General features: G+C 40.3%; 1 protein-coding gene across 5 annotated transcripts in view; it reads right to left on the bottom strand.

Annotated features, from left to right (window-relative positions):
- The window catches only part of ldlrad4a (low density lipoprotein receptor class A domain containing 4a), a 288649-nt gene that overhangs the window by 19934 nt on the left and 241903 nt on the right, over positions 1-26812 (bottom strand). For 4 of the 5 annotated variants that reach the window (XM_072258512.1, XM_072258507.1, XM_072258530.1 and 1 more), the window contains one exon: positions 2676-2830. In XM_072258512.1, the coding sequence (XP_072114613.1) occupies positions 2676-2830 (155 nt within the window). Of the gene's footprint in view, positions 1-2675; positions 2831-3268; positions 3466-26812 lie in introns of those variants that run through there. The other variant, XM_072258521.1, reaches the window with a different exon arrangement.

The following is a 26812-nucleotide window of genomic DNA, read 5'->3' as shown; positions in this document are numbered from 1 at the left end:
CATTTTACAAATTTCACTTCATTTATCCTGTGATAACCATTTTCTGGTAAGAGTCTTTTTACCAGCCACCAGCAGTATATTCATTAAACATTTATCTCTTTTCAACCATTCTTGAGGTACATACCCAAAATATATGGTCTTAGTTTCTAAGGGTATTTCACATTTAAAGATGTCTTGTAGGGCATTGTGTATCCCACTCCAATAGCCTTTGATAACAGGGCATTCGCAGAAAATATTAATGGAGGGAAGCACCTTCACAGATAATGCAAAACAAAATGAATAATGTAAAACAGCCCAGTAACCAGCCCCATCAAGATGAATGGTCAACACCTCAGTTTTCAGTAGCACTTTCCCCTGCACCCACTGAACAAAGCAATACTCTAGCAACTTAACCATGATTCAAATCCACTTGAATACTTGAGGTTCTGTCCTCTTTTTACAAACCCACTTTGCACCTCTTCCAGGCTGATCATCAAAAACAGGAATCACTGGTAGAACCTTGCTTCACCAGCAGGACCACTGCTCATCACCCAATGATCTCTACAGCCTTCAAGAGCCTATCTAGTGTTGCCACTGCTTTAGGAATGTTGACTGGCCATCCGATAGCAATACAATATATATTTTTCTCTAACTACTCCACATGCAGGTGTGGGGCCATTCTGAAGACACTTAAACATCCCCAGGACAATGAAAAGTTCTTATCCCACAGGAAATTTGAGATTAAGTGCAGAGCAGGGATTTTGTAGTATTCCTGACAACAACCACCACCTGAAAAGGACCAAATCAGTCAACTGCAACCAAAGGAGGTAATCACAGTACTGCACGTTCCTACCAGCCACTGAGCCAGAAGTGTGAGCTTTTTCTTTCTCCCTCAAATGGTTAATCATAAAGCCAGTATATCCAGGACATGCCCTCTTCTCATTGCTACCATCAGAGAGGAGATATAAGAGCTTGAATACATCCAGTCAATGTTTTTAAAAGTTTTTTCCCTTCTATCAAATTCTGAACAGTCCATGAACACTACCTCTCTAATTGCTCTTTCTGCACTACATTTATTTTTAATATATCTTATTTTAACTAATAGTAATTATTTTATGTATTGCACTTTTTGGTGCCACAAAACAACAAATTTCATTACATATGTCAGTGATAATAAACCTTATTCTGATACAGTAAATTAGCTTCTGGGTAATTAATAATTGAATATATTTCTTAATTAGCATCCATCCAATTAACTCTTTGTGCACCGTTTGTACTTTAATTACCTGCCCAGACCACACTTTAAAACTCATCAGTTCAGTTTAACAAAAAGTTAATTCAGATTATTTGCCTCAAACACAGATTCCTAACCTAATGCAAACACTGAATTTTATGAGCCACGCACACAATATGCTGGAGGAACTCAGCAAGTTAGGCCTTCGTCAGGCCCTTTCATCAGTATCTTGGCCCGAAACATCAAACTTTTTATTCCTTTCCATGGATCCTGCCCGACTTGCTGAGTTCCTCGAGCATTTTGTATGTGTTGCTCAAGATTTCCAACTGCAGAAGCTCTTGTGTTTAATGAGTTTTATGATGTATGTTACCAGGAGGATTGTGCAGACATCCCACCCTGCAAAAACTCATTTCAGGGAGGTAGCACCATCAATTTGCGGGAGACTCCCGGAACTTCTGGGAGAGGTGGGATGTCTGCAATAGAGTAGCTCCTTAGCAGCTAGCCAGCTAGTTTAAATAACGTTAGCTATGCTAATAAATGAATGACACCTGTTAAACTCACCTCAACATGTCTTTTACAGTCTTAACCCACCATGGGCAATAGAAAAGTCACTGTTGCAAACAGTGCAGCAAGCAACACTGTCATTATCTTTGACCCCTATTAGGCAGGGGTACACTTTAGTGTAGTCTGGGGTGACGTGCATTTTATATTTTCTTTTTTTGGAACACTCTGCCACTTTGACTTTTTTTGGAACTCTCTCGCTCTTGCTTTTACTCTCTATCGCGCGCACGTGCTCTCGCGCTCTCTCTCTTGGTTGCTCTCACTCGCGCTCGCTCTCTCGCGCTTGCTTTCTTGCTCTTGCGTTCACTCTCTTGCTCTCTCTCACGCACTCTCTCACGCTCGGTCTCAAAAAAAAAAATCAATTTCTGGGACATTGTATATAATTTGCGAGCATCAGGGAGCCACTATTAATTTGCGGGAGACTCCCGGAACTTCCGGGAGAGGTGGGATGTCTGATTGTGACAAGGCCCAGCAGCTTTATAATTGAAATCTTGTATTTAAACATGGAGTTGTGCAATCTCTTCTCTTCAGAAGTTTCTACCTTTCACTTGTTATAGTTAGCACAAATTACATTAGAAACGTAGAAACTAATGTCCACTGTCAAAATGGAGATACATTTTGGAAAAAAAATGGAGATACATTTTGGAAAAAAAATGGAGCAATAAAGATTTTTAGAAGAAGCTATATTTTTGGCACATTTTAACATCCTGAGAATTAAGACGAGCTAATGCAAATTCATTCACTTAATAAAATTCAGTTCAACAATAGAATTACGCAGTAAATAAAAATAAAAATAATCATACATTCAATAAATTTTTGAAATGATGTTTAAGCTATTTCTTCATTTTCATCTTGTGAAAATTGTTTCCATTTTGAGTATGTAAACACTTATTAAACTTACAGGATGCAATGCTTCCTCTTGCCGTCTAGCTTGACTCTGCCGATTTATGAAAGACCGTGTTAGAAGTTTGTAATGGTTTAGCAGGCAAATGATTACAACCACCATCACAGTCATTACTGCAACAATGATGATTATCTTCACAAATTCTTGTTCAGCTGAAATGACAAAACACAAAAGAAAAAGTAAGTCATTTGCTTAGAACGTCACATCAGGACATTCAATTTTGAAAAAGAATTAATTAGCAACAGCCCTTAACATTTTCTTTGCTGTTTTAAAAACTGGTTATAAAATATTTAAATTGAAACAAGCATTAAGACATTTCTCTTTTGCAAACCTTAACATTTGTATTATATTAAGGTATGTGTTATTAATTTTTCATCTGTTCTCAAAAGTCCCCATTTTGAAGATCAGGTGACACGTGGCCAATAATCACCACAAATCAACATCACTCAAAACTAGTTATCTTTCCGTAGCAGTGTGGTGTGCACAATCTGATTGAATACATTGCAGTTATTTAATTGACTGTAATATACTTTGGGGTATTCTGAGATATTGAAAGATGTTAAAGATGCTAGTGTCTGTTTTCCTTTTACCTTTTCCCCAAATCCAGTCATTTGCTTGCCTGACCTTCACTGTGGTGACATTCAGATTATCACTCTGCATGATAAAATGTGCAGTTTTACGATGTCGATCCAGCTGCCATTGAACGTGTTTCTTAGAGTTGAGTAACGCAGAGCTATGCGTTAGGCAGCATGAAACTTAAACAGCTTGATGAACTGCAGATATCACAAGTACCCAGGTGCTAGACTGAAACACTGTGGCATACAGCACAATAACCATGAATCAACCGAAATCCGTGGTAGAGAATATACAATGTAGCAGGATGTTGCATGTGGAAACATAATTCTTGTAGACTTGCCCCTTTTGCTTGACAAAAGCTTTCTTGCGAATTGTTTACCGAAGTTAAATAAACAGGAAAAGAACTAGACACTTAAATTTGAGTCCTTCAGCCAGCTCACCACAAGAGAAACTGAACAAACTAAGTGTGGCTAACAAATGCATGGGACAACACTCAGCAGATCCAGAAAGTACTTTTCTTTTTACTTCTTGTCTTACTACCCTGACTTTTAAAATACCAGCTTGCGTTACACATTATTTGTCAATTTATACTGTAACAAGATCCCTTTATCTGGAATTGAAAGGAACACACAAGATAATACGACACATTTGAAGCTTTACATATTTTAATATAAAACATTCTTTGGCAAAACACTGGGGAAATTCCAGTGCTTAAGAAGTAAATGTTCAGTTCTCAAAAGTCACATTTAAAACTGCATGCCAATCACAAAAGCGAAAAAGAATAAGCAGCGTTTCCTCAAAAAAAATCAACAAAGCATTCACTTTAAACAGCTCTGCCTGCATATGGTCAGAATGAGGACTATGACACCATCTTTACTGAATGTGAATTTTTTCTTGACACCTTTAAGTTGAGTACAGATGGCACAACAAAACAAAAGAAATCAGGCAAATATAAAGTTGGTCATTTTGAAAAAAAACTTTCATTTAATACTAATACAATGTCATGAAAATCTTGGACACATTCCAATATTACATGATCTTCAAAATGAACAGCTCCCTCTCCCAGTATGTAGTACCCTCCTGCTTCAAATCATCCATCATTGTTGCTGTACCTAAGAAAACCAAGGTAGCACGCTTGAACAATCGGTGCCCTGTCACACTCACCTCAATTATAAGTTAATGCTTTGAAGGGCTGGTTAAAGACTACATCTGCAGCAAGCTACTACTCACGCTGGACCCCCTACAGTTTGCCTACCAATGGAACGGGTCTACCAATTACGCCATAGCCACAGCACTACACTAACCTGGTCCTCACTAACCTGGAGAAGAGCAATGCATACATTAGAACGCTGTTCCTGGACTACAGTTCAGTATTCTACACCATAATTCCCTCCAGACTTGAATGGAAGGTCAGATACCTCAGCCTGCACCCTGCCTTGTGCAGCTGGATCCTAGACTTCCTATTGGATTGCGGACAGGTGGGCTCCCTCATCTCTGCTCCTCTGACCCTCAACAGGTGCCCCCCAGTGTTGTATCCTGAGTCCCCTCCTCTACTCCGTTTACACCCACGACTGTGCTGCCACACGCAGCTCCAATCTGCTGATCAAATTCGCAAATGAAATGACTTTGATTGGCCTTATTTCTAGCAGTGATGAGACAGCCTACAGAGGAAAGATTGACACCCTGACACAGTGGTGCCAAGATAACAACCTCTCCCTCAATGTCCAAAAACAAAGAGCTGATTGTGGATTACAGGACAGAGACGGGCTCAGTCTGATCAATATCAGTAGGTCTGCAGTTGAGAGGGTGAGTAGTTTCCAGTTCCTCAGTATACTCATCACTGAAGATCTCACCAGCACTGTACACACCAGCTGTGTGGCAAATAAAGCACAGCAGCATCTCTTCCACCTCAGGCAACTGAAGAAGTTCAGCATGAGCCCCCAAATCCTCCAGATCTTCTACAGGGGCAGCATTGAGAGCATCCTGACTGGCCGTATCACCACCTGGTATGGGAACGGCACCAACCTTGATCACTGGGCACTGCAGAAAGTTCGGGCAGCCCAGCACATATGTGGATGTGAACTTCCCTCTATTGTGGACACTTACAGCAGCAGGTGCAGAAAGAAGGCCTGAAAGATCATTGTGGACTGTTTCAGCTGCTGCCATCTGACAGAGACTACCACAGCATTAAAGCCAGGACCAACAGGCTATGGGACAGCTTCTTTCTACAAGCCATTAGACTTATACATTCACATATCTGTACCTTGTGACTGAGTCACAACGCAAAGATTTTTACTCCCTCATGATGTGGGATTAATGTAAGATATAAATAAATTTAAATAATCAAATAAGTATTCATTGGAACACCATAAATGAATATCAAATACATTTTACATAACCTTTTTATGGTTTTTTAATCCTTTACTTTTCTATCAGTATATTCCCATGGTGCCAAAATAGATGACAATAGTTGATATGCTTTTGTTAAAAGTTGCACTGACTACAAATGTTGCAGAGGCATAAAGATGTCTATTGCCACCAAGCTGCTAAATGCCACCATGCAGGAAGTAAGACATAAGACCATAAGACATAGGAACATAATTAGGCTATTCAGCCTATGGAGTCTCCCCCACCATTTCATCATGGCTGGTCCTAGATCCCACTCAACCCCATACATCTGCCTTATTGCCATATCCTTTGATGCCCTGACAGATGAGGAAACGATCAACATCCACCTTAAATATACCCCTGACTTGGCCTCCACCACAGTCTGTGGTCGAGCATTCAACAGATTCTCCACTCTCTGGCAAATAAATTTCCTCCTTACCTCTGTTGTAAATTTTAAGGTTGTGCCCTCTAGTTCTGGATACCTCCACCATAGGAAACATTCTCTCCACAACCACCCTATCTGGTCCTTTCAACATTCAGTAGGTTGCAATGAGATCCCCACACATTCTTCTAAATTCCATTGAATACAGGCCGAAAGCTGCCAAACATTGTATCATTCACAAACTTTGTCCACAAAGCCATTAATTCCATTATCTAGATCATTGTCAAACAATGTGAAAAGTAGTGGTCCCAATTCTGCCCCATGAGGAACACCTCAATTCACTGGCAGCCAACCAGAAAAGGCCACCTTTATTCCCACTTGCTACCTTATGTCTATCAGCCATTCCTCTATCCATGCCAGTATTTTTACAGTATTTTTCCTGTAATGCCATAGGATTTTATCTTGTTAAGCAGCCTCATGTGCGGCACCTTATCAAATGCCTTCTGTAAATGACATTCACTGTCTCTCCTTTGTCCACCCTGGTTGTTACTTCCTCGAAGAATTCTAGCAGATTTGTCAGGCAAGATTTCCCTTTACAGAAACCATGCTGACTTTGACTTATTTTGTACCCCGAAACCTCATCGTTAATAATAGATTCCAACACATTCCCAACCACTGAGATTAGGCTAACTAGCCTATAATTTCCTCTCTTTTTCCTTCCTCCCCCCTTAAATAATCTTCCGGTTCTCTGGGACCATACCAGAATCAAGTGATTCTTGAAAGATCAAGACTAATGCATCTGTAATCTCTTCAGCAACCTCTCTTAGGACTCTGGGAAGTAGTCCATCTGGTCCAGGTGACTTATCCACCTTAAGTCCTTTCAGTGCACACTTTTTCCTTTGTAATAGCAATGGCACTCACTCCTGCTCTCTGATACTCTGGCACACTGCTAGTATCTTCCACAGTGAAGACTCATTTCTTCAGTTACCACTACAGGTTCAGTCGGAAACTATTATGCTTAATTTATAAAACTGCCTGGTATTTAATTGCATCAAATAAAATTTGGCAAGCAAATCGTTCTCACATAAAAATAACACAAATAGGTGAAATGAAGCATGAACATATTTTATGATACCAGCCTACATGTCTTTGGAATCTGGAAGGAAACATGCAGCAATAGGGATAACATGCAAATTTCATATAGACAACACCCAATGTAATCTGCTATTAACAAATGAGACAAGGCAGGTGACAGAAGTTGGTATAGAGGAACACTTTGCATCTAGTGACCACAATGCCATTAGTTTCAAAATAAGTATGGAACAAGATAGGTCTGGCCTGCGGGTTGAGATTCTAAATCGCAGAAAGGCCAATTTTGATGGCTTCAGAAAGGATCTAGCAAGTGTGGAATGGGTAAGGCTATTTTTTGGCAGAGATACTTGGTAAGTGGAAGGTCTTCAAAAGTGAAAGTTTGAGAGAGCAAAGCTTGCTTGAGCCTGTCAGAAGAAAAAGAAAAGATAATTGGTGTAGAGAACCTTGGTTTTCAAGAAATATTGAGGTGCTTTATAAGAAAAAAAAGAGGCCTATTGCTGGTATAGGCAGATGGGAACAAATGAGGTGCTTATAAGAAATGCAAAAGAACACTCAAGAAAGAAATCAGGAGGGCTAAAAGAAGGCCTGAGGTTGCCTTAGCAAACAAGGTGAAAGAAAATCCTAAGGGATTCAGCAGATGTGTTAGGAGCAAAAGGATTGCTCTTAACAATTGTTCCTCTGGAAGATCAGAATGGTAATCCATGTGTGGAGCCAAAACAGATGGAGGAGATATTAAGTGGATTTCTTTGCATCTGCATTTACTCAGGAGACAGACACAGAGTCTAAAGAACTGGGCAAAGCAGCATCAACTTCATTAACTCTATACCGATTACAGAGAAAAAGGAAGAGTTTGCTGTCTTGAGGCAAATTAGAAATGAATAAATCCCTAGGGCCTGACAAGGTGTTCCCTCGGACCCTTCAGAAGGTAAGTGCAAAATTAATGTGGCCTTAGCAGAGATATTTAAATCATCCTTAGCAGCAGGTCATGTACCAGAGAATTGAAGGATAGCCAATGTTATTTCACTGTGTAAGAAAGGCTCTAAAAGTAAACCAGAAAATTATAGGCCTGTGAGCCTGATATCAGTAGTGGGAAAGTTATTGACAGATATTCTAAGGGACCGGATATATGAGTATTTCTATAGACATGGACTGCATTAAAGATGACCAGCATGGCTTTGTGCATGGTAGATCATGTCTAACTAACCTTATAGAGTTTTTTGAGGAAGTTACCAGGAAATTTCATTAAGACAAGAAAGTGGATGTTGTCTATATGGACTTCAGCAAGGCATTTGACCATGTCCCAAACAGGAAATTAGTCAATAAGATTTATTTGTTTGGCATTCAAGATGAGATAGTATTTTCAATTAGATATTGGCTTTGTGGGAGAAGCCAGAGAGTGGTAGTAGATGGTTGCCTCTCTGACTGAGGCCTGTGACTAGTGGAGTGCTGCAGGGACTGGTGCTGGGTTCATTGTTGTTTGTCACTTATATCAATGATCTGGATGATAATGTGGTTAACTGGATCAGCAAGTTTGTGGATGACACCAAGATTAGTGGTGTAGAGTACAGTGAGGAAGACTAGTGTGGCTTGTAGCGGGATCAGTACTAGTTGGAAAATGGCAGTAGGAATTTGATGCAGACAAGTGCAAGGTGTTGCACTTCAGTAGGACCAACCAGGGTACGTCTTACACAGTGAATGGTAGGATACTGAGGAGTGCGGTAGAACAAAAGGATCAGGGCTATAATTCATTGAAAGTGGAGTCACAGGTTGATAGGGTCACATTGGCCTTCATAAATCAAAGTATTGAGTACAGAAGATAAGACGTTATATTGAAGTTATATAAGACATTGGTGAAGCCTAATTTGGAGTATTGTGTGCAGTCCTGGTCACCTATCCACAGGAAAAATGTAAATAAATTGAAAGGATACAGAGAAAATTTACAAGTATTTTGCCAGATCTGGAGGATCTGAGTTATATGAAAAGATTGAATAGATGAGAGAAGGAGAATCTATTCAGGTATATCCATATCACGGTGGAGTAAAGGGAATTATAGAGGCATGAGAGAGGAGTTGGCCAGAATTGACTGGAAAAGAACACTGGCAGGGATGATGGCAGAACAGCAATGGCTGGAATTTCTGGAAGCAATTCAGAAAGCACAGGATATATACATCCCAAAGAGGAAGAAATATTCTTAAGGAAAGATGACACAACTGTGATTAATAAAATAAGTCAAAGCCAGCATAAAAGCCAATGAAAGGGCATATAAAAGAGCAAAAATTAGTGGGAAGTTAGCGGATTGGGAAGCTTTTAAAAACCAATAGAGGGCAACTAAAAAGTCATTAAGAAGGTAAAGATGGAATATTAAAGTAAGCTAGCCAATAATATTAAAAAAAATACCAAAAGTTTCTTCAGATATATGAAGTGTAAAAGAAAGATGAAAATTGATTTCCAAAAGCTGGAAAACAAATGCTGGAGATATAATAATGAGGGACAAGAAAATGTCAGATGAACTGAATAAGTATTTTGTAACAGTCTTCACCGTGGAAGACACTAGCAGTATGGTGGAAATTCCAGGTATCAGGGGTCATGAAGTATATGAAGTTACCGTACTAGAGAGAAGGTTATTGGGAAACTGAGAGGTCTGAAAGTAGATAAGTCAACTGGACCAGATAGTGTACACACCAGGGTTCTAAAAGAGATGGCTGAAGTGATTGTGGTGGCATTAGTAATGATCTTTCAAAAATCACTTGATTCTGACATGGTTTGGTAAGACTGGAAAATTGCAAATGTCACTCCACTCTTCAAGAAGGCAGAGAGACAGAGAAAGGGAACTATAGGCCAGTTGATCTGACCTCAGTGGTTGGGAAGATGTTGGAGTCGATTGTCAAGGATGTGGTTTCAAGGTATTTGGAGACCATGGAGTCTTTGGAGTCTTCACTCTCCAGGGCGCAGGCCTGGGCAAGATTGTATGGAAGACCAGCCATTGTCCATGCTGCAAGTCTCCCCTCTCTACGACATCGATGTTGTCCAAGGGAAGGGCATTAGGACCCATACAGCTTGGCACCAGTGTCATCGCAGAGCAATGTGTGATTAAATGCCTTGCTCAAGGACACAACACGTTGCCTCGGCTGGGGCTCAAACTCATGACCTTCAGTTCACTAGTCCAATGCCTTAACCACTTGGCCACGTGCCCACAAGGTATTTGGAGGCACATGATAAAATAGGGCATAGTCATCATGGTTTCCTCAAGGGAAAATCTTCCTGACAAATCTGTTGGAATGCTTTGAAGAAATGACAAGCAGGATAGACAAAGGAGAATCAGTTGATATTGTGTACTTTGAATTTTTAGAAGGCCTTTGACAAGGTGCCACACATGAGGTCTCTTAACAAGCTATGAGCCCATGGTATTACAGAAAAGATTGTAGCGTGGTTAAAGCAGTGGCTGATTGGCAAAAAGCGAAGAGTGGGAATATAGAGAGTTTTTTCTGGTTGGCTGCCAGTGACTAGTAAGGTCTGTGTTGGGACTGATTCTTTTTATGTTATATGTCAAGGATTTGGATAATGGAACTGGTGGCTTTGTTGCAAAATTTGCAGATGATATGAAAATAGGTGGAGGGGCAGGTAGTTTTGAGGAAATAGGGAGGCTACAGAAGGACGTAGGCAGATTAGGAGAATGAGCAAAGAAATAGCAGATGGAACACAATGTCAAAAATTATATGGTCATGAACTTTGGTAGAAGAATTGAAAGAGTTGACTATTTTCTAAATGGAGAGAAAATACTAAAAACTGAGTCACTAAGGCACTTATAAGTCCTTGTACAGGATTCCCTGAAGGTATATTTTCAGGTTGAGCCTGTGGTAAAGAAGGCAAATGCAATAGTAGCATTTCCAATTCAAGAGGACTCAAATATAAAAGCAAGGATGAAATGTTGGGACTCTATAAAGCACTGGTGAGGCCTCACTTGGAGTATTGTGAGCAGGTTTGGGCCCCTTATCTTAGAGAGCATCAACATCACCAGCTAAACCAGCAAACCCTCGTTCTTAGAAGGATAAAGTCATCAAAAATAATGAATGGTCATCACCCTGAAATGTTAGGCCTGGTTTTTAATGCACAATAAGCTACCTGACCCGCTGAGTCATTCCAGCATTACCTGTTTTTATTTTAGATTTCTACTATGTGCAATTGCAGTTTTTTTTACATTTCACCTAAAAACAAAGGTGCACAAAATGAACAATAGAAGATTATCTATCAAAGTTCATTCTTTTTCTTTTATGCAGTTAATATAGCTGGTACCAGTATCTCAATAAAACTAGAACTAGATGAAATTAAATCAAAATTCCTTACCCAAACATATGTTTACATTATATATAGATCTCTATATAAAAGAGGTAAACTACTTAACACCTGCTCAGTACTTTGGACACAAATAATAGCTACATAGCTCTATAGCATTGCAATCTCAGTCCCAAAGGAATTTTAGCACTAAATGTTAAGCTTATTTTTTATGTTATTGTGTGCAATTCCGGTCACCCGTTACATTGTTTATATTTCTGTTTGCCCTTTTACAGGAAGAATGTGGAGACTTTGGAAAGGGTACAGAAATGCTTTACCCAGATGTTGCCTGGATTAGAGGGTACGAGTTATAAGGATGGGTTGGACAAATTGGGTTATTTACTCTGGAGAAACTAATGAGAGACCTGACAGAAGTATATAAGATTATGAGAGGCACAGATACAGTAGGTAGTCAGAATCTTTCTCCCAGTACAAATGTCAAACACTAGAAGACATATAGTTAAGGTGAGAAGGGATGTTCACCTTTGCAAGGGATGTTTAAAGGAGATGTTCAGGGCAAGTATTTTTAAACAGTTATAGGTTGAACAGGCTGCCAGAAATAGAAGTGGAAGCAGATATGGCATCATGCTTGGTGCAAGAACACTGTGGGCCAAAGGGCCTGTTTCAGCATTGAACTGTTTTATGTCTGTATTTTAAGAACTGGAATAAGCTGCAAATATTTCCATTGTAATTTACCTCTACAAGCCTGTTAATGATCTTGTGGCAATTCCCAAAACACTTTCCTGTTTCTTTAATATCAGGGAAAAATAAAATTAACAAATAAGAAGTGCCCTATGGGTATAAATACGTATTCAAAGCTGTAAGTAATAAGTATGATTCAGAGATAGTAACATTTGGGATTGGTTGAGATTTCCATGCTAGTCCTGTTGCTAAATAACTTTAAAATGTTCAAGAATGAATTAAAATTGAAGGATTTGGAAAGGAAAGAGGATCATCCAGTTGGAGATTATGCAATTCAATTCTTTGCTAGACCAACAGAGAATTAGAAATACGGTATTTTACCTGCAGTGTAATTGTCACCAACATCAATTAATTTCTATATTTGAGAAGCTGTTTGCATTTCAGTTATGTAAATAGTCTTTCAGCTGTCAGCTGCCTTGTTTATTTCTGACCGTATAATTAGAAAGTAATTCTCTGTGAAGTCCTAGTGATTACCTAAGCACCGAGAATATCCCAGGTGGAATTATGCCAATTTAACTGATCTTGCTCAATTCAACAGCAGAGGCACGACAGATGATATTCATGGAGTTTATAGAATCACTTTCTAATTACTATCCAGTTGTCAGCAATACTTACTTATGTGAATTAGGTAACATCTTAGCTGTGACAGAGAAATGGAACAAACACTATCGACAAAATCTAAACATCACATATCAAAACTGAGGTATGTGAGTGGCATTTTGGAAACCACATCAAGGAAAAATTCATGAATCAGAAAGGATTGGATGAAAGGTAGAAATCTAGCAAAAAAATCTATCTTCAGTGATTAAATATTTCAAAATCAGTTGGTTTGGGAAATGCTCAGTGGAGCCCATATTCTGAATGCTTTGGCTATCAATATGGATTAAATATTTGAGCAACAAAAACAATTTGGTGAGGACAATGAGATACTGGTCTTTGTGCGGTAGTGCACTAGATAGGCACAAGTTGTTACAGTTGCCTGGAAGTCCAATAAAATGCTGGAAGAACTTAATAGTCTAGCAGCAACCATGCAGTGAACCAAGCAGGAAGTATCAAACTAGAAACCTTGAGAAATATTACAGCTTTAAACTAAAGACAGACAAGAGAAAATTGGGAGGGAAGAGCAAAAGAATCAGTGATAGGGTGGGAGATAGAAATGATTAATGTCAGAAATGAAAGTAGAATCACGGAAAAAGACGGTGTTGATAGACATGGAAAGAAAAATAGGTCAACAGTTATGATTTGAAAGTGTTAAAATAAATATTGAGCTCAAAAGATTGCAGAACACTTAATCAAAATGTGAAGAGCTGATCTTCAGGTTTCTGCAGAGCTAACCAGAACAATGCAAGAGACAGAGATCAGAAAGGAAGCTTGATCAATGCTTTTAGAGAAATACTAGAAGTGAGTTTTGCCATGCAGCATGTCACCATGTAAAACACAGATAAGAAGGTTATGGTTTTGCACTCTAAGCAGAGACCTGTTAAATTATGAGATTATTCAAGGGGGTAGCACAGTGGTGCAGTGACAGTGCTATAGCTCCACAGCTTTACAACCTTTGGTGCAGATCTGTGTGGAGTTTGCATGTTCTCCCTGAGAGTACTTTGATTTTCCTCAGATGCTCAGATTTCCTCCACGTCCCAAAGAAATACTAATTGGTAGGTTAACTGGCTACTGTAAATTATCCTTTGTGAATAGGTATGAGATAGGAAAATTGGGAGGGGTTTTGTAGTTAACGATGCATGAGGGAGAGTAGATCAGTGGAACAGTTTCTTTCTGTGTCTTATGAAAATAGGATACTATCAGCATAAGACTAAGTTAAAAGTACTAAAGATCTTGCTCACAATACCAAAAGATCTGCTGGCAAGCCTGATTTATGGGTATAAGATTACTTCTTATCTTCTTTAGTCAAGTTGATGATATCAGATTTCTCACAATCCAAGGATGTACCAGTTAGTAGGTTAATTGGTCATTCTAAATTGTCCTGTGATTAGGCTAGTGTTAAGTAGGTGGGTTGCTGGGCCGTGCAGCTCGTTGGACCTGTTCCACACTAGATTGATGGATAGAAAGAAGAATCCAAGTAACCTAATCACAATTCACTTACTTTCTTCTATTGATCTGGACAAAACCACATCTTCCTATAAAATGCAAAACTTTTAGTATTGAACATTATTAATAAAAATGTTTAAAATAAATTCACAATGACAAATTCAGGTGTTTTTCCTGTTTTAGATCACTTATAGAGCCATAGAACTGTACAGCAAAGAAATGGAGCATTTGGTCCATCATGTTCACAATAATCTTTCTCCCCATCTACACCAATCCCATTTACCTGCTTTAGGACAAGATCCTTCTCTTCCTTGCCTATTTAACTGCTTGTCTAAGACATCTCTTAAATGTAATAACTGCATCTGATCCCACCACCTCCTCTGGCAACGAGTTCTAAATATCAACTATAATGAGTAAAAAAAAACCCCTCAGATCCTCTTTATAACTCCCTCCTCTCACCTTAGACCCATATCCTCATGTTTATTTTCAAAGGATAAAAAATTCTATCGAAAATAACAAAAATGTTGAAAGTACTCATCAAGCTAGGCCACATCTGCAGAAAGAAAGAAAGAACCCTGATGAAAGATTTCAATCTGAATATTAGCTCTGTTTCTCTTCCCACAAATCTGCCCTGGCCTGTTTGGTATTTTCTGTTTTTATTTTAGATTTCCAGTATCTGCAGTGCAAAATTTGATTTTCATTCGTCTATCTACCCCATCTATGCCTCTCACGATCTTATATCCATTTACGAGCTCATGCCTCAGCTTCCTTTACTCCAAGGAAAACTAGCCCATCCCAACCATTCTCTCTCCATATTTAAGATTGCCCAGTATATAGGTAACAGCTTGGTAAATCTCTGTACTACCCCAGATCAATCACATCTTTGTGGTGACCAGAACTGTACATAATACTTGCTCCAAGAACAGGTTAACCAGTGTTTTGTAAAGTTATACAGTACTTTATTCTGCCAATCCTTTTATACTATCCCCTGACCAGTGTAGGGAAGCATGCCATATACCTCTTTCACTTTCAAGGAACTATAGACTTGAATCCCAAGGTCACTCTGTTCATCACTACTCCTTAGTGTCCTACTATGTACTGTATATATTTGACTCCTATTTGACTTCTCAAAATGCATTATTTTGGATTTGTCAGGATTAAATTTCATCTGCCAACACTCAACTCAACCTTCTGACTGACCCATATATTCAGATCTGTCACAAGTCCAGTAGAATACTATTGCAGAGAAAAACAATAGCATTATGGAAAATCAGAGGCTGCTTGGAAGTAACTTCCAACAGGAATTTGTAATGTAGAATTGAACATCATAGCATAACAGATTCTGCAGATGCTGGAAATATTGAATAACACATGCAAAATATTGAAGAAACTTAGCACGTCAGGGCGGCATTTATAGGATGTCCACAGATGCTGCCTGACTTGCTGAGCTCCTCCAGCATTCTGTGTGTGTTGCTAAGGACTGATATATAACTGGTTTATTATTGGCACATATACTGACACAATGAAAAGCTTTTGTTTTGTGCACCATCCAGATAGATCATATCATACATATTTACATCAGGTACGAAAAGAAAACAGAAGACAGTTACAGAGAAAATTCAGTGTGGGCAGACAAATGAATGCAAGAGTCAGGACTAGATAGATTTGGAGATTAAGACTTCAAGAGTTTGCTTCTTCTTTGTGTACAAAAGGTCCATTCATGACTCTGATAACAACTTTATACTTTATTGTCGCCAAACAATTGATACTAGAATGTACAATCATCACAGCAATATTTGATTCTGCGCTTCCCGCTCCCTGGATTACAAATCGATAGTAAATATTAAAAATTTAAATTATAGATCATAAATAGAAAATAGAAAAATGGAAAGTAAGGTAGTGCAAAAAAACTGAGAGGCAGGTCCGGATATTTGGAGGGTACGGCCCAGATCCGGGTCAGGGTCCGTTCAGCAGTCTTATCACAGTTGGAAAGAAGCTGTTCCCAAACCTGGCCGTACGAGTCTTCAAGCTCCTGAGCCTTCTCCCAGAGGGACGGGGGATGAAAAGTGTGTTGGCTGGGTGGGTTGTGTCCTTGATTATCCTGGCAGCACTGCTCCGACAGCATGCAGTGTAAGGTGAGTCCAAGGATGGAAGATTGGTTTGTGTGATGTGCTGCACCGTGTTCACGATCTTCTGCAGCTTCTTCTGGTCTTGGAAAGGACAACTTCCATACCAGGTTGTGATGCACCCTAGAAGAATGCTTTCTATGGTGCATCTATAACAATTAGTGAGGGTTTTAGGTGACAGGCCAAATTTCTTTAGTTTTCTCAGGAAGTAAAGGTGCTGGTGAGCCTTCTTGGCGGTGGACTCTGCTTGGTTGGACCAAGTCAGGTCATTTGTGATATTGACCCCGAGGAACTTAAAGCTTTTGACCTGTTCCACTTGCGCACCACCGATGTAAATTGGGTTGTGTGGTCCGCTACTCCTTCTGAAGTCAACAACCAATTCCTTCGTCTTGCTGACATTGAGGGATAGGTTATTGTCTTCGCACCATGCCACCAGGTTCTTAATTTCCTCTCTGTCCTCAAACTCATCATTACCCGAGATACGGCCTACAATTGTTGTGTCATCAGCAAACTTATATATTGGGTTTGATGGAAACTTGGCTACACAATCATGGGTGTACAGTGAGTACAGCAGGGGGCTGAGTACACAGCCTTGTGGGGCACCGGTGCTCAGAGTGATTGTAGAGGAGAGCTCGTCCCCTATTTTTACAGCCTGGGTCCTGTCTGTGAGGAAGTTGAAGATCCAGCTGCAGATCTGAGTGCTAAGGCCCAGGTTCTGGAGCTTAGGAATCAGTTTAGTTGGAATGATGGTATTAAAGGCAGAGCTGTAGTCAATGAAAAGGAGCCTTATGTATGCGTCTTTATTCTCCAGGTGTTCTAAGGAGGAATGTAGGACCAGAGAGATGGCATCTGCCGTTGACCTGTTGCTCCAGTAGGTGAACTGCAAAGCATCGAGGTTGACTGGTAGGCTGTGATTGATGTGTGCCAGAACAATTGCTCGAAGCACTTCATAGCAAGTGATGTCAGAGCCACAGGTCGATAGTCATTCAGGCATGCCATCTTGCTCTTCTTCGGCACTGGGATTATCGTTGCCTTCTTAAAACATGAGGGGATCTTAGACTGAAGCAAGGAGCAGCTGAAGATGTCAGCAAACACTCCAGCTAGCTCGCCTGCACAGGCCCGGAGAACCCGTCCCGGGACGCCATCTGGGCTGGTCGCCTTCCTTGGATTTATCTTCAGGAAGGCCCTTCTAACGTCCTCCTCGGTGACGATGAATCTCGATGCCGCCAGGTCCGGTTCATCCGGAGGGAGCGGGACAATGGGAGGGGAGCTGCTCTGGGGGTATGTACTCTCAAGATATTGTATCTTCTGCCCTTTAGGAGAGTGGAGAAGGCAGAATGATCACATCCTTGTGTCTTGATCATGAGCTCCCAATCTAATTCCTTGATTTATTTTTGTCTACCTGCACTATACTTTCTCTGTAACTGCAACAGTATATTCTGCAGTTTTTTTTTTATTTCCTCGTAATAATGCATGTCATTTGTCTGGATGCCACACAACACTTTAACTGCATGAAGTACATCTGATAATAAAAAGAAACAATGTTAACTCTGTTCCTCCTCCCACAGGTGCGAACTGATCTGTTGTTTTTGGACTGTCGTCCTCAAAAGGCTGTAGAGGCAGAGACTCAGTGTTTTCAAGGCAATGTTTTCAAGTTAGTTTGGGTAGAACAGAATGCAGACCAGGTTTATAATTTGATCATCCATGAAGAATTTGTGAGGGGCTGAGAGGCCTACTCATGCTCCAAAATTCTAAGTTGTAAAAGGAGAAATCAATAGCTGACTTTACAATGTGCATAACAAAGTAGCAAATGATTATGATCTACAAACTCTAGAGAAGGAGAATTCAAGGTTAGAAAAATGTGAATTTAATAAAATTGCAGGAAATGACCATGAAGTCAAAATTCACAAATGCATCTCAGTGAAAAGAACCTACAATCCCTACTCAGATAGGTCTTCACACAAATTAGTTCCACCCTCCCTGGATGACTGTTAATACACCATTATATAGTCTAACAACAGTAAAAAGAATCATTCAAAAAGATGATTCACGAGTTCCGTCTCAGAGACAAAATGTTGCCCCATATCCTGGAAACTGTTTGGAAAAACTACCAAGTAGTATCGATAAGGGAATTTACCAAAAAACTTCAAAGAAAGTGAAGACATTATATACTGGCTGCATAAATCAAACAATTTATGACAGTTTTTGTTAAGAATATCTTTGAATGTAAACATTTGGAAAAGTCTGTCAGGTATAAAAACTCAAAAGAAAAATGCAAGCTTTTAAAATTCATGTTCGCCTCAAATGTACAAGGCTAATAAACACCTCCTTTAAAAATAATTAATGAGATGCAGGTGATATTGGAAAGGACAATTCTTATTGTTCAACCCAAATTTCTTCTGTATTTGAGCGGTTTGCTTGGTCACTCAGAAGGCAGTTAAGATTCAAAATAAGTCCATGGATTTACACAAACACTAGAAAATCTGCGGATGCTGGAAATCTAAAGCAACCCACACAAAACACTGGAGGAACTTAGCAGGCGAGGCGGCATCTATGGTAAAGAGTAAACAGTCAACGTTTCAGGTCAAGGTGAAGGGTCTCGGCCTGAGACATTTGACTGTTTATTCTTTTCTACAGATTATGCCTGGCTTGCTGACTTCCTCCAGCATTTTATGTGTGTTGCATACACACCAGACCAGTAGGTTTCCTTCACTAAAGGACATCAGTGAACCTGATGTGAATTTGCAATCCAATCATTGTAACTGGTGCTAGATTTTAATTCCAGATGTATTCAGAATCATTAGTCCAGATCTCTGGATTACCAGTCGAATAAAATGATTAATCTAGGGTCCTAGAGTCATACAGCATGGAATTACGTCCTTTGGCCCAACTCATCCCTATGAACAAAGATGCCTTCTGAGTTAATCTCTTTGCCTGTTTATGGACCATATCCCTCTAAACCTTTCCTTTCCATGTATCTTAAAAACCAGGACTTTAAACATTGTAATTGAGCCTGCATCTACTACTTCATCTAGCACTATATACTCACTACCCTCGATGTGAAAAATTGCCTGGGAAAGCTCTTTCAAAGCTTGTATCCTGTGTTCCAATCCCTCTCCTTCTAGTCCATTTATGTTCTGAATCTTAGGCCCCACCCCCACTATTTCCAAGCTGCCACTCAGTTTCTTCTCCCTTCCCCAGTGATTCCATCTGCCCACCCTTTCCTCCTTTATCTGGTTCTACTTATCACCTTAGTTACTACTCATATTCCAGAAGCTAAGCCTTTTGTTATATTCACTTATCATCTTCCTGCCTCTGATTCTACTTCCAGCCTTACATTCCGCCCACCTAGTTTCATCCTTCCTTTCTCACCTGAATCCATCTATTATCTGCTAGCTCCTTCCTCGCTTTCCTAAACCAGCTAACTCCCTTCTACACTCTCAGTCCTGATGCAGAGTCTTGACCCAAAATGTCAACTACTCTCCTATATCCATAGATGCTACCTGACCCACTGAGTTCCTTTTTTAACAATTTGCTTTTTGCTCCAGATTCCAGCATCCCCACTTAAATCTTTCTCCTCTCACCTGAAACCTATTGCTTCAAGCTTTAGGGTTCCCTACTCCAGAAAAAAAAAGAGACTATGACCATCCACCTCATCTAAGCCTATTTCACTCCAAAGAAATAATTCCACACTATCCAGTCTTTCCAGACCAAGTAACATCCTTGTGAATATTTCCTGTTTCTTTAGCTTAATCACATCCTTCCTATAGCTTAGCAATCACAATTGCTCATGATTCTCCAAGTGTGATTTCACCAACATCTCCTGCAGGTGTAACATGGTGTCTCAACTCTGGTACTCAATGACCTGACTAATGAAGGCAGGCCTTCAGATATGTTCTTCACTACCCATGTCACTACTTTCAGGGAATTATGTACTTGCATCCCAAGATTATGCCATTCACTGAGTATGTACTTTCATAGTTTAACTCACCAAAATGCATCACCACATTTATCTGAGTTAAATTCCATCTGTCATTCCTTTGCTTCTTTTCAATTTCTTCTATATCCTGCTGTAAATTTAAATAAACTTATTCACTGTCCACTATACCATCAATTTTGGTGCCATCTGCAAACTTACTAATCATGCCAGGTACTTTCTGATCTGAAATGTTAATATATATTTAAGACAGACAACAGGGGAAGGAGTACTGTCCTCTATAGCACACCACTGGTCACAGGCCTCCACACTGAAATACAATCCTCCAACTACCACCCTTTGACTCCTACCACCAAACTAATTTTGTATCCAATTGGGTCCCATGTGATCTAACATTCCAGATCAGCCATCTACATGAGATCTTGCCTAGGGCCTTGCTAAAGTCCATGTAAACATCTACTATTCTTCCTTCATTGGGGAACTCTTCAAAAATATCAAATCTGAGAGATGTGATTTCTCATGCACAAAACCATATTACCATACCTCGTAAATTTGTGTTTAACCAAAAATCACTTCAAAAAATCCTATCTTTAATGCTTCAAAATTAAAATATCAATGTCAATTGGTATCTGTGATGTTGTGATTAAATTAAAATACATTTGTCTATGTGTGCTGCACTTACCCCTGGGTTGTGAAGTCAAAGGACAATATTAACTTATTGTTCTATCCAAACCTACACTAAATGGAATTTAAAGACACAATTTTCCAAAAAATGTTCACAGCATCCTCTCCTATCACTTAGGTGAACTGAGAGAACCTGTTAAACACGATCTAGTTTTTGCATTCTCTGTATGTCAAAAGAGGAATGAAAACAAAATTTCAGTTGCACAAGTACTTAAGAGTTTTAGTTTTTTGTCTTAACCTTACAAATATTCTGATTACAATTGGATATCTTTATATTGAAAGCAAAAATTATTCTAAATACAAGATGAATATTTTATTCAATTTAATCAACAGCATAACCTAAAGTATCGTCCAATGAATTATATAATATTCATCTCATATGAACAACATTTTGATTTATCTGAATAATTTATTTTTGCTGATCATTTTAATGTGAGTGGGGGAAGAGGTCTTTTTAAATATAGAACATAGAATAGTACAGCACATTACAGGCCCTTCGGCCCACAATGTTGTACCGACCCTCAAACCCTGCCTCCCATATAACCCCCCACCTTAAATTCCTCCATATACCTGTCTAGTAGTCTCTTAAACTTCACGAGTGTATCTGCCTCCACCACTGACTCAGGCAGTGCATTCCACACACCAACCACTATCTGAGTAAAAAAACCTTCCTCTAATATCCCCCTTGAACTTCCCACCCCTTACCTTAAAGCCATGTCCTCTTGTATTGAGCAGTGGTGCCCTGGAGAAGAGGCGGTGGCTATCCACTCTATCCATTCCTCTTATTATCTTGTACACCTCTATCATGTCTCCTCTCATCCTCCTTCTCTCCAAAGAGTAAAGCCCTAGCTCCCCTAATCTCTGTTTAAAAATGTTTAATCCCTTAAACATTTATTTGTCAAGCAAATAATTATCTTAGAGTTCCTGTACATAGAAATATTGACGTGTGTTGCTATGGGAGGCTCTCTTTATTTTTATTTACGTTTGGTTACCAAACAATCTCAAAGCAAAGTTGTATAGCCCCAGAGGGCTAATGGATTGTCTAGACAGTCAGGGATTAGATACTCAAGCTGTCTGAATGTTATGAAAATCTAATTGTGTCATTGGCTGCTGTCTATGTGAAACAGGTAGTACGAGGTTCATTTTCATTCCACTCACAAGACCATGTTTGCATTAGTATTTGAGTGGCCAGCATATTTGTCAGCTCAATCTCATCAAAGTTAACATTATTCTATAATCTATTGCATTTTGCAAGGTAGTGCAATACAAGTATTCAAGTAAGTTAATGGTTGGTATAGATACATAATCTTGAAATCTGTCAACCCTGTAGAAACCAGTTTCGATAAGATCATTGAGAACTCTTTAACAGTTTTATCTTTTAATCTTCTGTTATATTTCCTTGAACAATACCTAAGGAATTCATTTGAACTGGAAAACACGGGTACAGTATTACTATTCTTTTTAGGCTATCTCTTTTGATAAAGGATAGCTAGCTGCTTCCATTCTATTTCCTTGGATGTTGAGTTGAATGATAAGACCAATGAGGGACCTGTGACCATACTACAGACGAGCCAGGAAATGCCTGAACGGGTGCACAAATGGGTAACTTGTGAGATGGTGCTTTCTTTCCACCGTTGACCATAGGAACAGAATTAAGCCACTTGGTCCATCGAGTCTGCTCTGCCATTCCATCATGACTGATTTATTATTATTCCTCTCTACTACATTCTCCTGCCTTCTCCCCTTAAACTTTGACACCCTGATTAGCCAAGAATCTATCAACCTCCACTTTAAATATACTCAATAACTTGGTCTCTTCAGCCATCCATGGCTATGAATGCCACAGATTCACCACTCTCTGGCTAAAGAAGTTCCTTCCATTTCTGTTCTATTTGGACATCCCTCTATTCCTCTGGCTCTAGACTCACCCACTATAGGAAACAACCTCTCCACATCCATTCTATCTAGACCTCTCAATATTCAATGAGTTTCAATGAGATCCCCCCTTATTCTTCTAAACTCCAGTGAGTATAGGCCAGAGCCATCAAAAGCTCCTCATATATTAACTCTTTCAAACCTGGGATCATTCTTGTGAACCTCCCCTGGCCCCTCTCCAATGCCAGCATACCTTTTCTTAGATAAGGAGCCCAAAACTGCTCAAAGTGTAGTCTGACCAATGCCTCAGCATCACATCCTTGCTCTTATATTCTAGCCTTTTCGAAATGAATGTTAAAATTGTATTTGCCTTTCTTACCACTGACTTAGCCTGCATGTTAATCTTTAGGGTATCCTGCACAAGGACGCTCTGGTCCCATTGCACCTCTGAGTATTGAAGTTTCTCCCCATTTAGAAAATAAGCAAAGACTTTATTCTTTCTACCAAAATGCATGAACATCTTTCCTTCTCCCCCACTTTCTGCTTTCTGCAGGGATCACTCCCTGCACAAGTCCCTTGTCCATTCATCCGTCCCCACTGATCCCCCTCCTGGCACTTAGCCTTGAAAGTGGAACAAGTGCTACACCAGCCCATATACCTCCTCCCTCACTACCATCCAGGGCCCTAAGCAGTCCTTCCATGTGAGGCAACACTTCACCTACGAGTCTGATGGGGTCATTTACTGTGTTCGGTGCTCCCGGTGTGGCCTCTTGTACATCGGTGAGACCCGATGTTGATTTGAAGACTGTTTCACCAAGTATCTACGCTCCGTCCATCAGAACAAGCAGGATCACCCAGTGGCCATCCATTTTAATTCCACTTACCATTCCCATTCCACTAAGTCCATCCATAGCCTTCTCCACTGTCGTGATGAGGCCACATTTAGGTTGGAGGAACAACACCTCATATTCCATTTGGGTAGCCTTCAACCGGATGGCATGAACATCAGTTTCTCAAATTTTCAGTAACGCCCCCCAACCCCATCCCCTTTTCCCTCTTTCTCCTTATCTCCTTGCCTGTCCATCACCTCCTTCTGGTGCTCATCTCCCCTTTTCTTTCTTCCACGTCCTTCTGTCTCTTTCACCAGTCAACTTCCCAGCTCTTTACTTCAACCTTTCCCTCCAGGTTTCACCTATCACCTGGTGGTTCTCTCTCCCCTTCCCCCAACATTTGAAATCTGCCCCTCAGCTTTTTTTCTTCATTCTTGTACTTTTTTCCATACATACTGTCTGGCCTGCTGAGTTCCTCTAGCATTTTTTGTGTGTTGCTCGGATTTCCAGCATCTGCAGATTTTCTGTTGTTTGCAATGAACATACATTTCCCAACACTATATTCCATCTGCCACTTCATTGCCCATTCACCCAATCTGACCAAGTCTTTCTGCAGACTTCCAACTTCCTCAATACTACCTGCCTTTCCACCTATCTTTGTATCGGCTGCAAATTTGGCCACAAAGCCACCAATTCTGTAAACCAAATCTTTGACATATAATGTGAGAAGATGCAGTACCACTAGTCATGCACAGCCATCCAAAATAGGCCCCCTTTATTTCCAGTGTCAGGGGGCAGAAGGGAGTGTAGTTACTATTACTAGGGAGGAGGTGCTTGCAGGGCTGAAAGGTCTGAAGGTAGATAAGTCACCTGGACTAGGTGAACTACCCTTGAGGGTTCTGAAAGAGGTATCTGAAGAAATTGTTGAGGCATTAGTAATGATCTTTCAACAATAGCTAGATTCTGGCATGGCTCTGGAGGACTGGACATTTGCAAGTATCACTCCACTCTCCAAGAAGGGAGAGAGGAGGGATAAAGGAAATTATAGGCCAGTTAACCTGACCTCAGTGGTTAGGAAGATGTTGGAGTCAATAGTTAAGGATGAGGTTTTGGGGTACCTGGAGGTAAATGATAAAATGGACCAAAGTCAGCATGAACCTCTTAAGGGAAAACCCTGCCTGACAAATTTTTTGGAAATCTTTGAGCAAGTAACAAGCAGAACAGACAAAGGACAACTGGTGGATGTTGTGTACAGTACTTGGATTTTCAAAAGGCCTTTGACAAGGTGCTGCACAAGTGGCTGCTTGGCAAGATAAGATTCCATGATATTACAGAAAAGATACATAGAACATAGAATAGTACAGCACAGTACAGCCCCTTCGGCCCACAATGTTACGCTGACCCTCAAACCCTGCCTCCCATATAATCCCCCACCTTAAATTCCTCCATATACCTGTCTAGTAGTCTCTTAAACTTCATGAGTGTATCTACCTCCACCACTAACTCAGGCAGTGCATTCCACGCACCAACTATTCTCTGAGTAAAAAATCTTCCTCTAATATCCCCCTTGAACCTCCCACCCCTTACCTTAAAGCTATGTCCTCTTGTATTAAGCAGTGGTGCCCTGGGGAAGAGGTGCTGGCTATCCACTCTATCTATTCCTCTTAATATCGTGTATACCTCTCTCATGTCTCCTCTCATCCTCCTTCTCTCCAAAGAGTAAAGCCCTAGCTTTACTTAACAGAATTACAGAATTATTATTAATTACTTAGCTATACTAGCATGGATAGAGCATAGATGTGTTCTGCAGGGGTCAGTTTGGGACCGCTTCTTTTTATGTTGTATTTCAATGATTTGGATGACTGAATTGATAGCTTTGTGGGCAAGTTTGTGGCTGATACGAGGATAGGTGGAGGAGCAGGTAGTGTTGTGGAAGCAGGGAGGCTGCATAAGGACTTGGATAGGTTAGGAGAATGGGCAAAGAAGTGGCAGATGGAATACAGTGTTGGGAAGTTAGGGGTTATACGTCTAACTTCTCAAGCTTAAGTTCTAGCCTTTGCCTGTTCTCACCAAAACCTGAGCACTCTAAATAATGTTCCCTCCAACAATGGCCCCACCCTTGCAAAATTACTATTAACCAGAGCAATCTCCCGCTCCACGGTTAAGTCCTGACAAGCTGCATTTGCTTTTGAAAACTAGTGCATAAAGTCCACAGGAACTGTCTGCAACTCACTCCATGATCTCCCACTCTTCAGTTTCTTGCGGACATGTGCAGGGCAGTTGCCATACTAAGCTGTTATCTGTCCAAGTGAGATGCTTTCTATGGTGCATCAATAAACATTCGTATGGGATGACACAGACATGCTGGATTTCCTTATAGCTTGTGGAAGTAGAGGTGTTGGAGAGTTTTCTTGGCTGTGTTACTATTGAAGCAGAGCTGCTGGCCTGCCTGCTTCATGATTGCATCAATGTGTTTGGCCCAAAATAGATCCTCTGAGATGTTAATGCCAGGGAACTGGAAGCTGCTCACCCTTTCCACTGCTGACCCCCTCAATGATGACTGGTGTGCGTTCTCCCAATTTCCCCCTCCATTGGACACAATCAATTCCTTAGTCTTGCTGACATTGAGTGCAAGGTTGTAGTTGTGATACTGCTGAACCAGCCAATTTTTCTCACTCCTGTATGCCTCTTCACAGCCAGCTGAGGTTCTGCCAACAACAGTGGTGTCATTGGAGATTTTATAAATAGCATTTGAGCTGTGCCTAGGCACACAGTTACTGTGTTACAATCTTCTGGCTAGATCATGAAATGATATATTTCACTTCTTTTATGGCTTTTATGTTTGTTTTTCATCTTGGATGTGATTCTGGAACTGCTGGAGCCTCTGCAGTCTCCAAGAGGATTCCAGGAGGCAGAGGCCGCATGCTCGAACCTCGTGGTGAACAAGCTGATGTGTGACTCAATTTCACCGATTAAAGCAATGAGGGAGATTAAAGCATCCAGGCAAGTGCAGAGGGTGAGCACCAGCTGCCTGTCGTTTGACCGTTCTGCTAATGGAGAAGTGAAAGCCTGCTGCAGTGCCTGGAGACTGTTGCCCAGGTTTTCTGTGTTTTGGCAGTGGGCTTGGACTATAGACTTTATTCAGTCTTATAGTTTTTTATATT

Source organism: Mobula birostris, chromosome 1 (assembly GCF_030028105.1).
Source record: "Mobula birostris isolate sMobBir1 chromosome 1, sMobBir1.hap1, whole genome shotgun sequence".
Taxonomy (NCBI): domain Eukaryota; kingdom Metazoa; phylum Chordata; class Chondrichthyes; order Myliobatiformes; family Myliobatidae; genus Mobula; species Mobula birostris.
The sequence above is the reverse complement of the archived record's forward strand: the minus strand, read 5'-3'. Positions and strand labels throughout refer to the sequence as shown.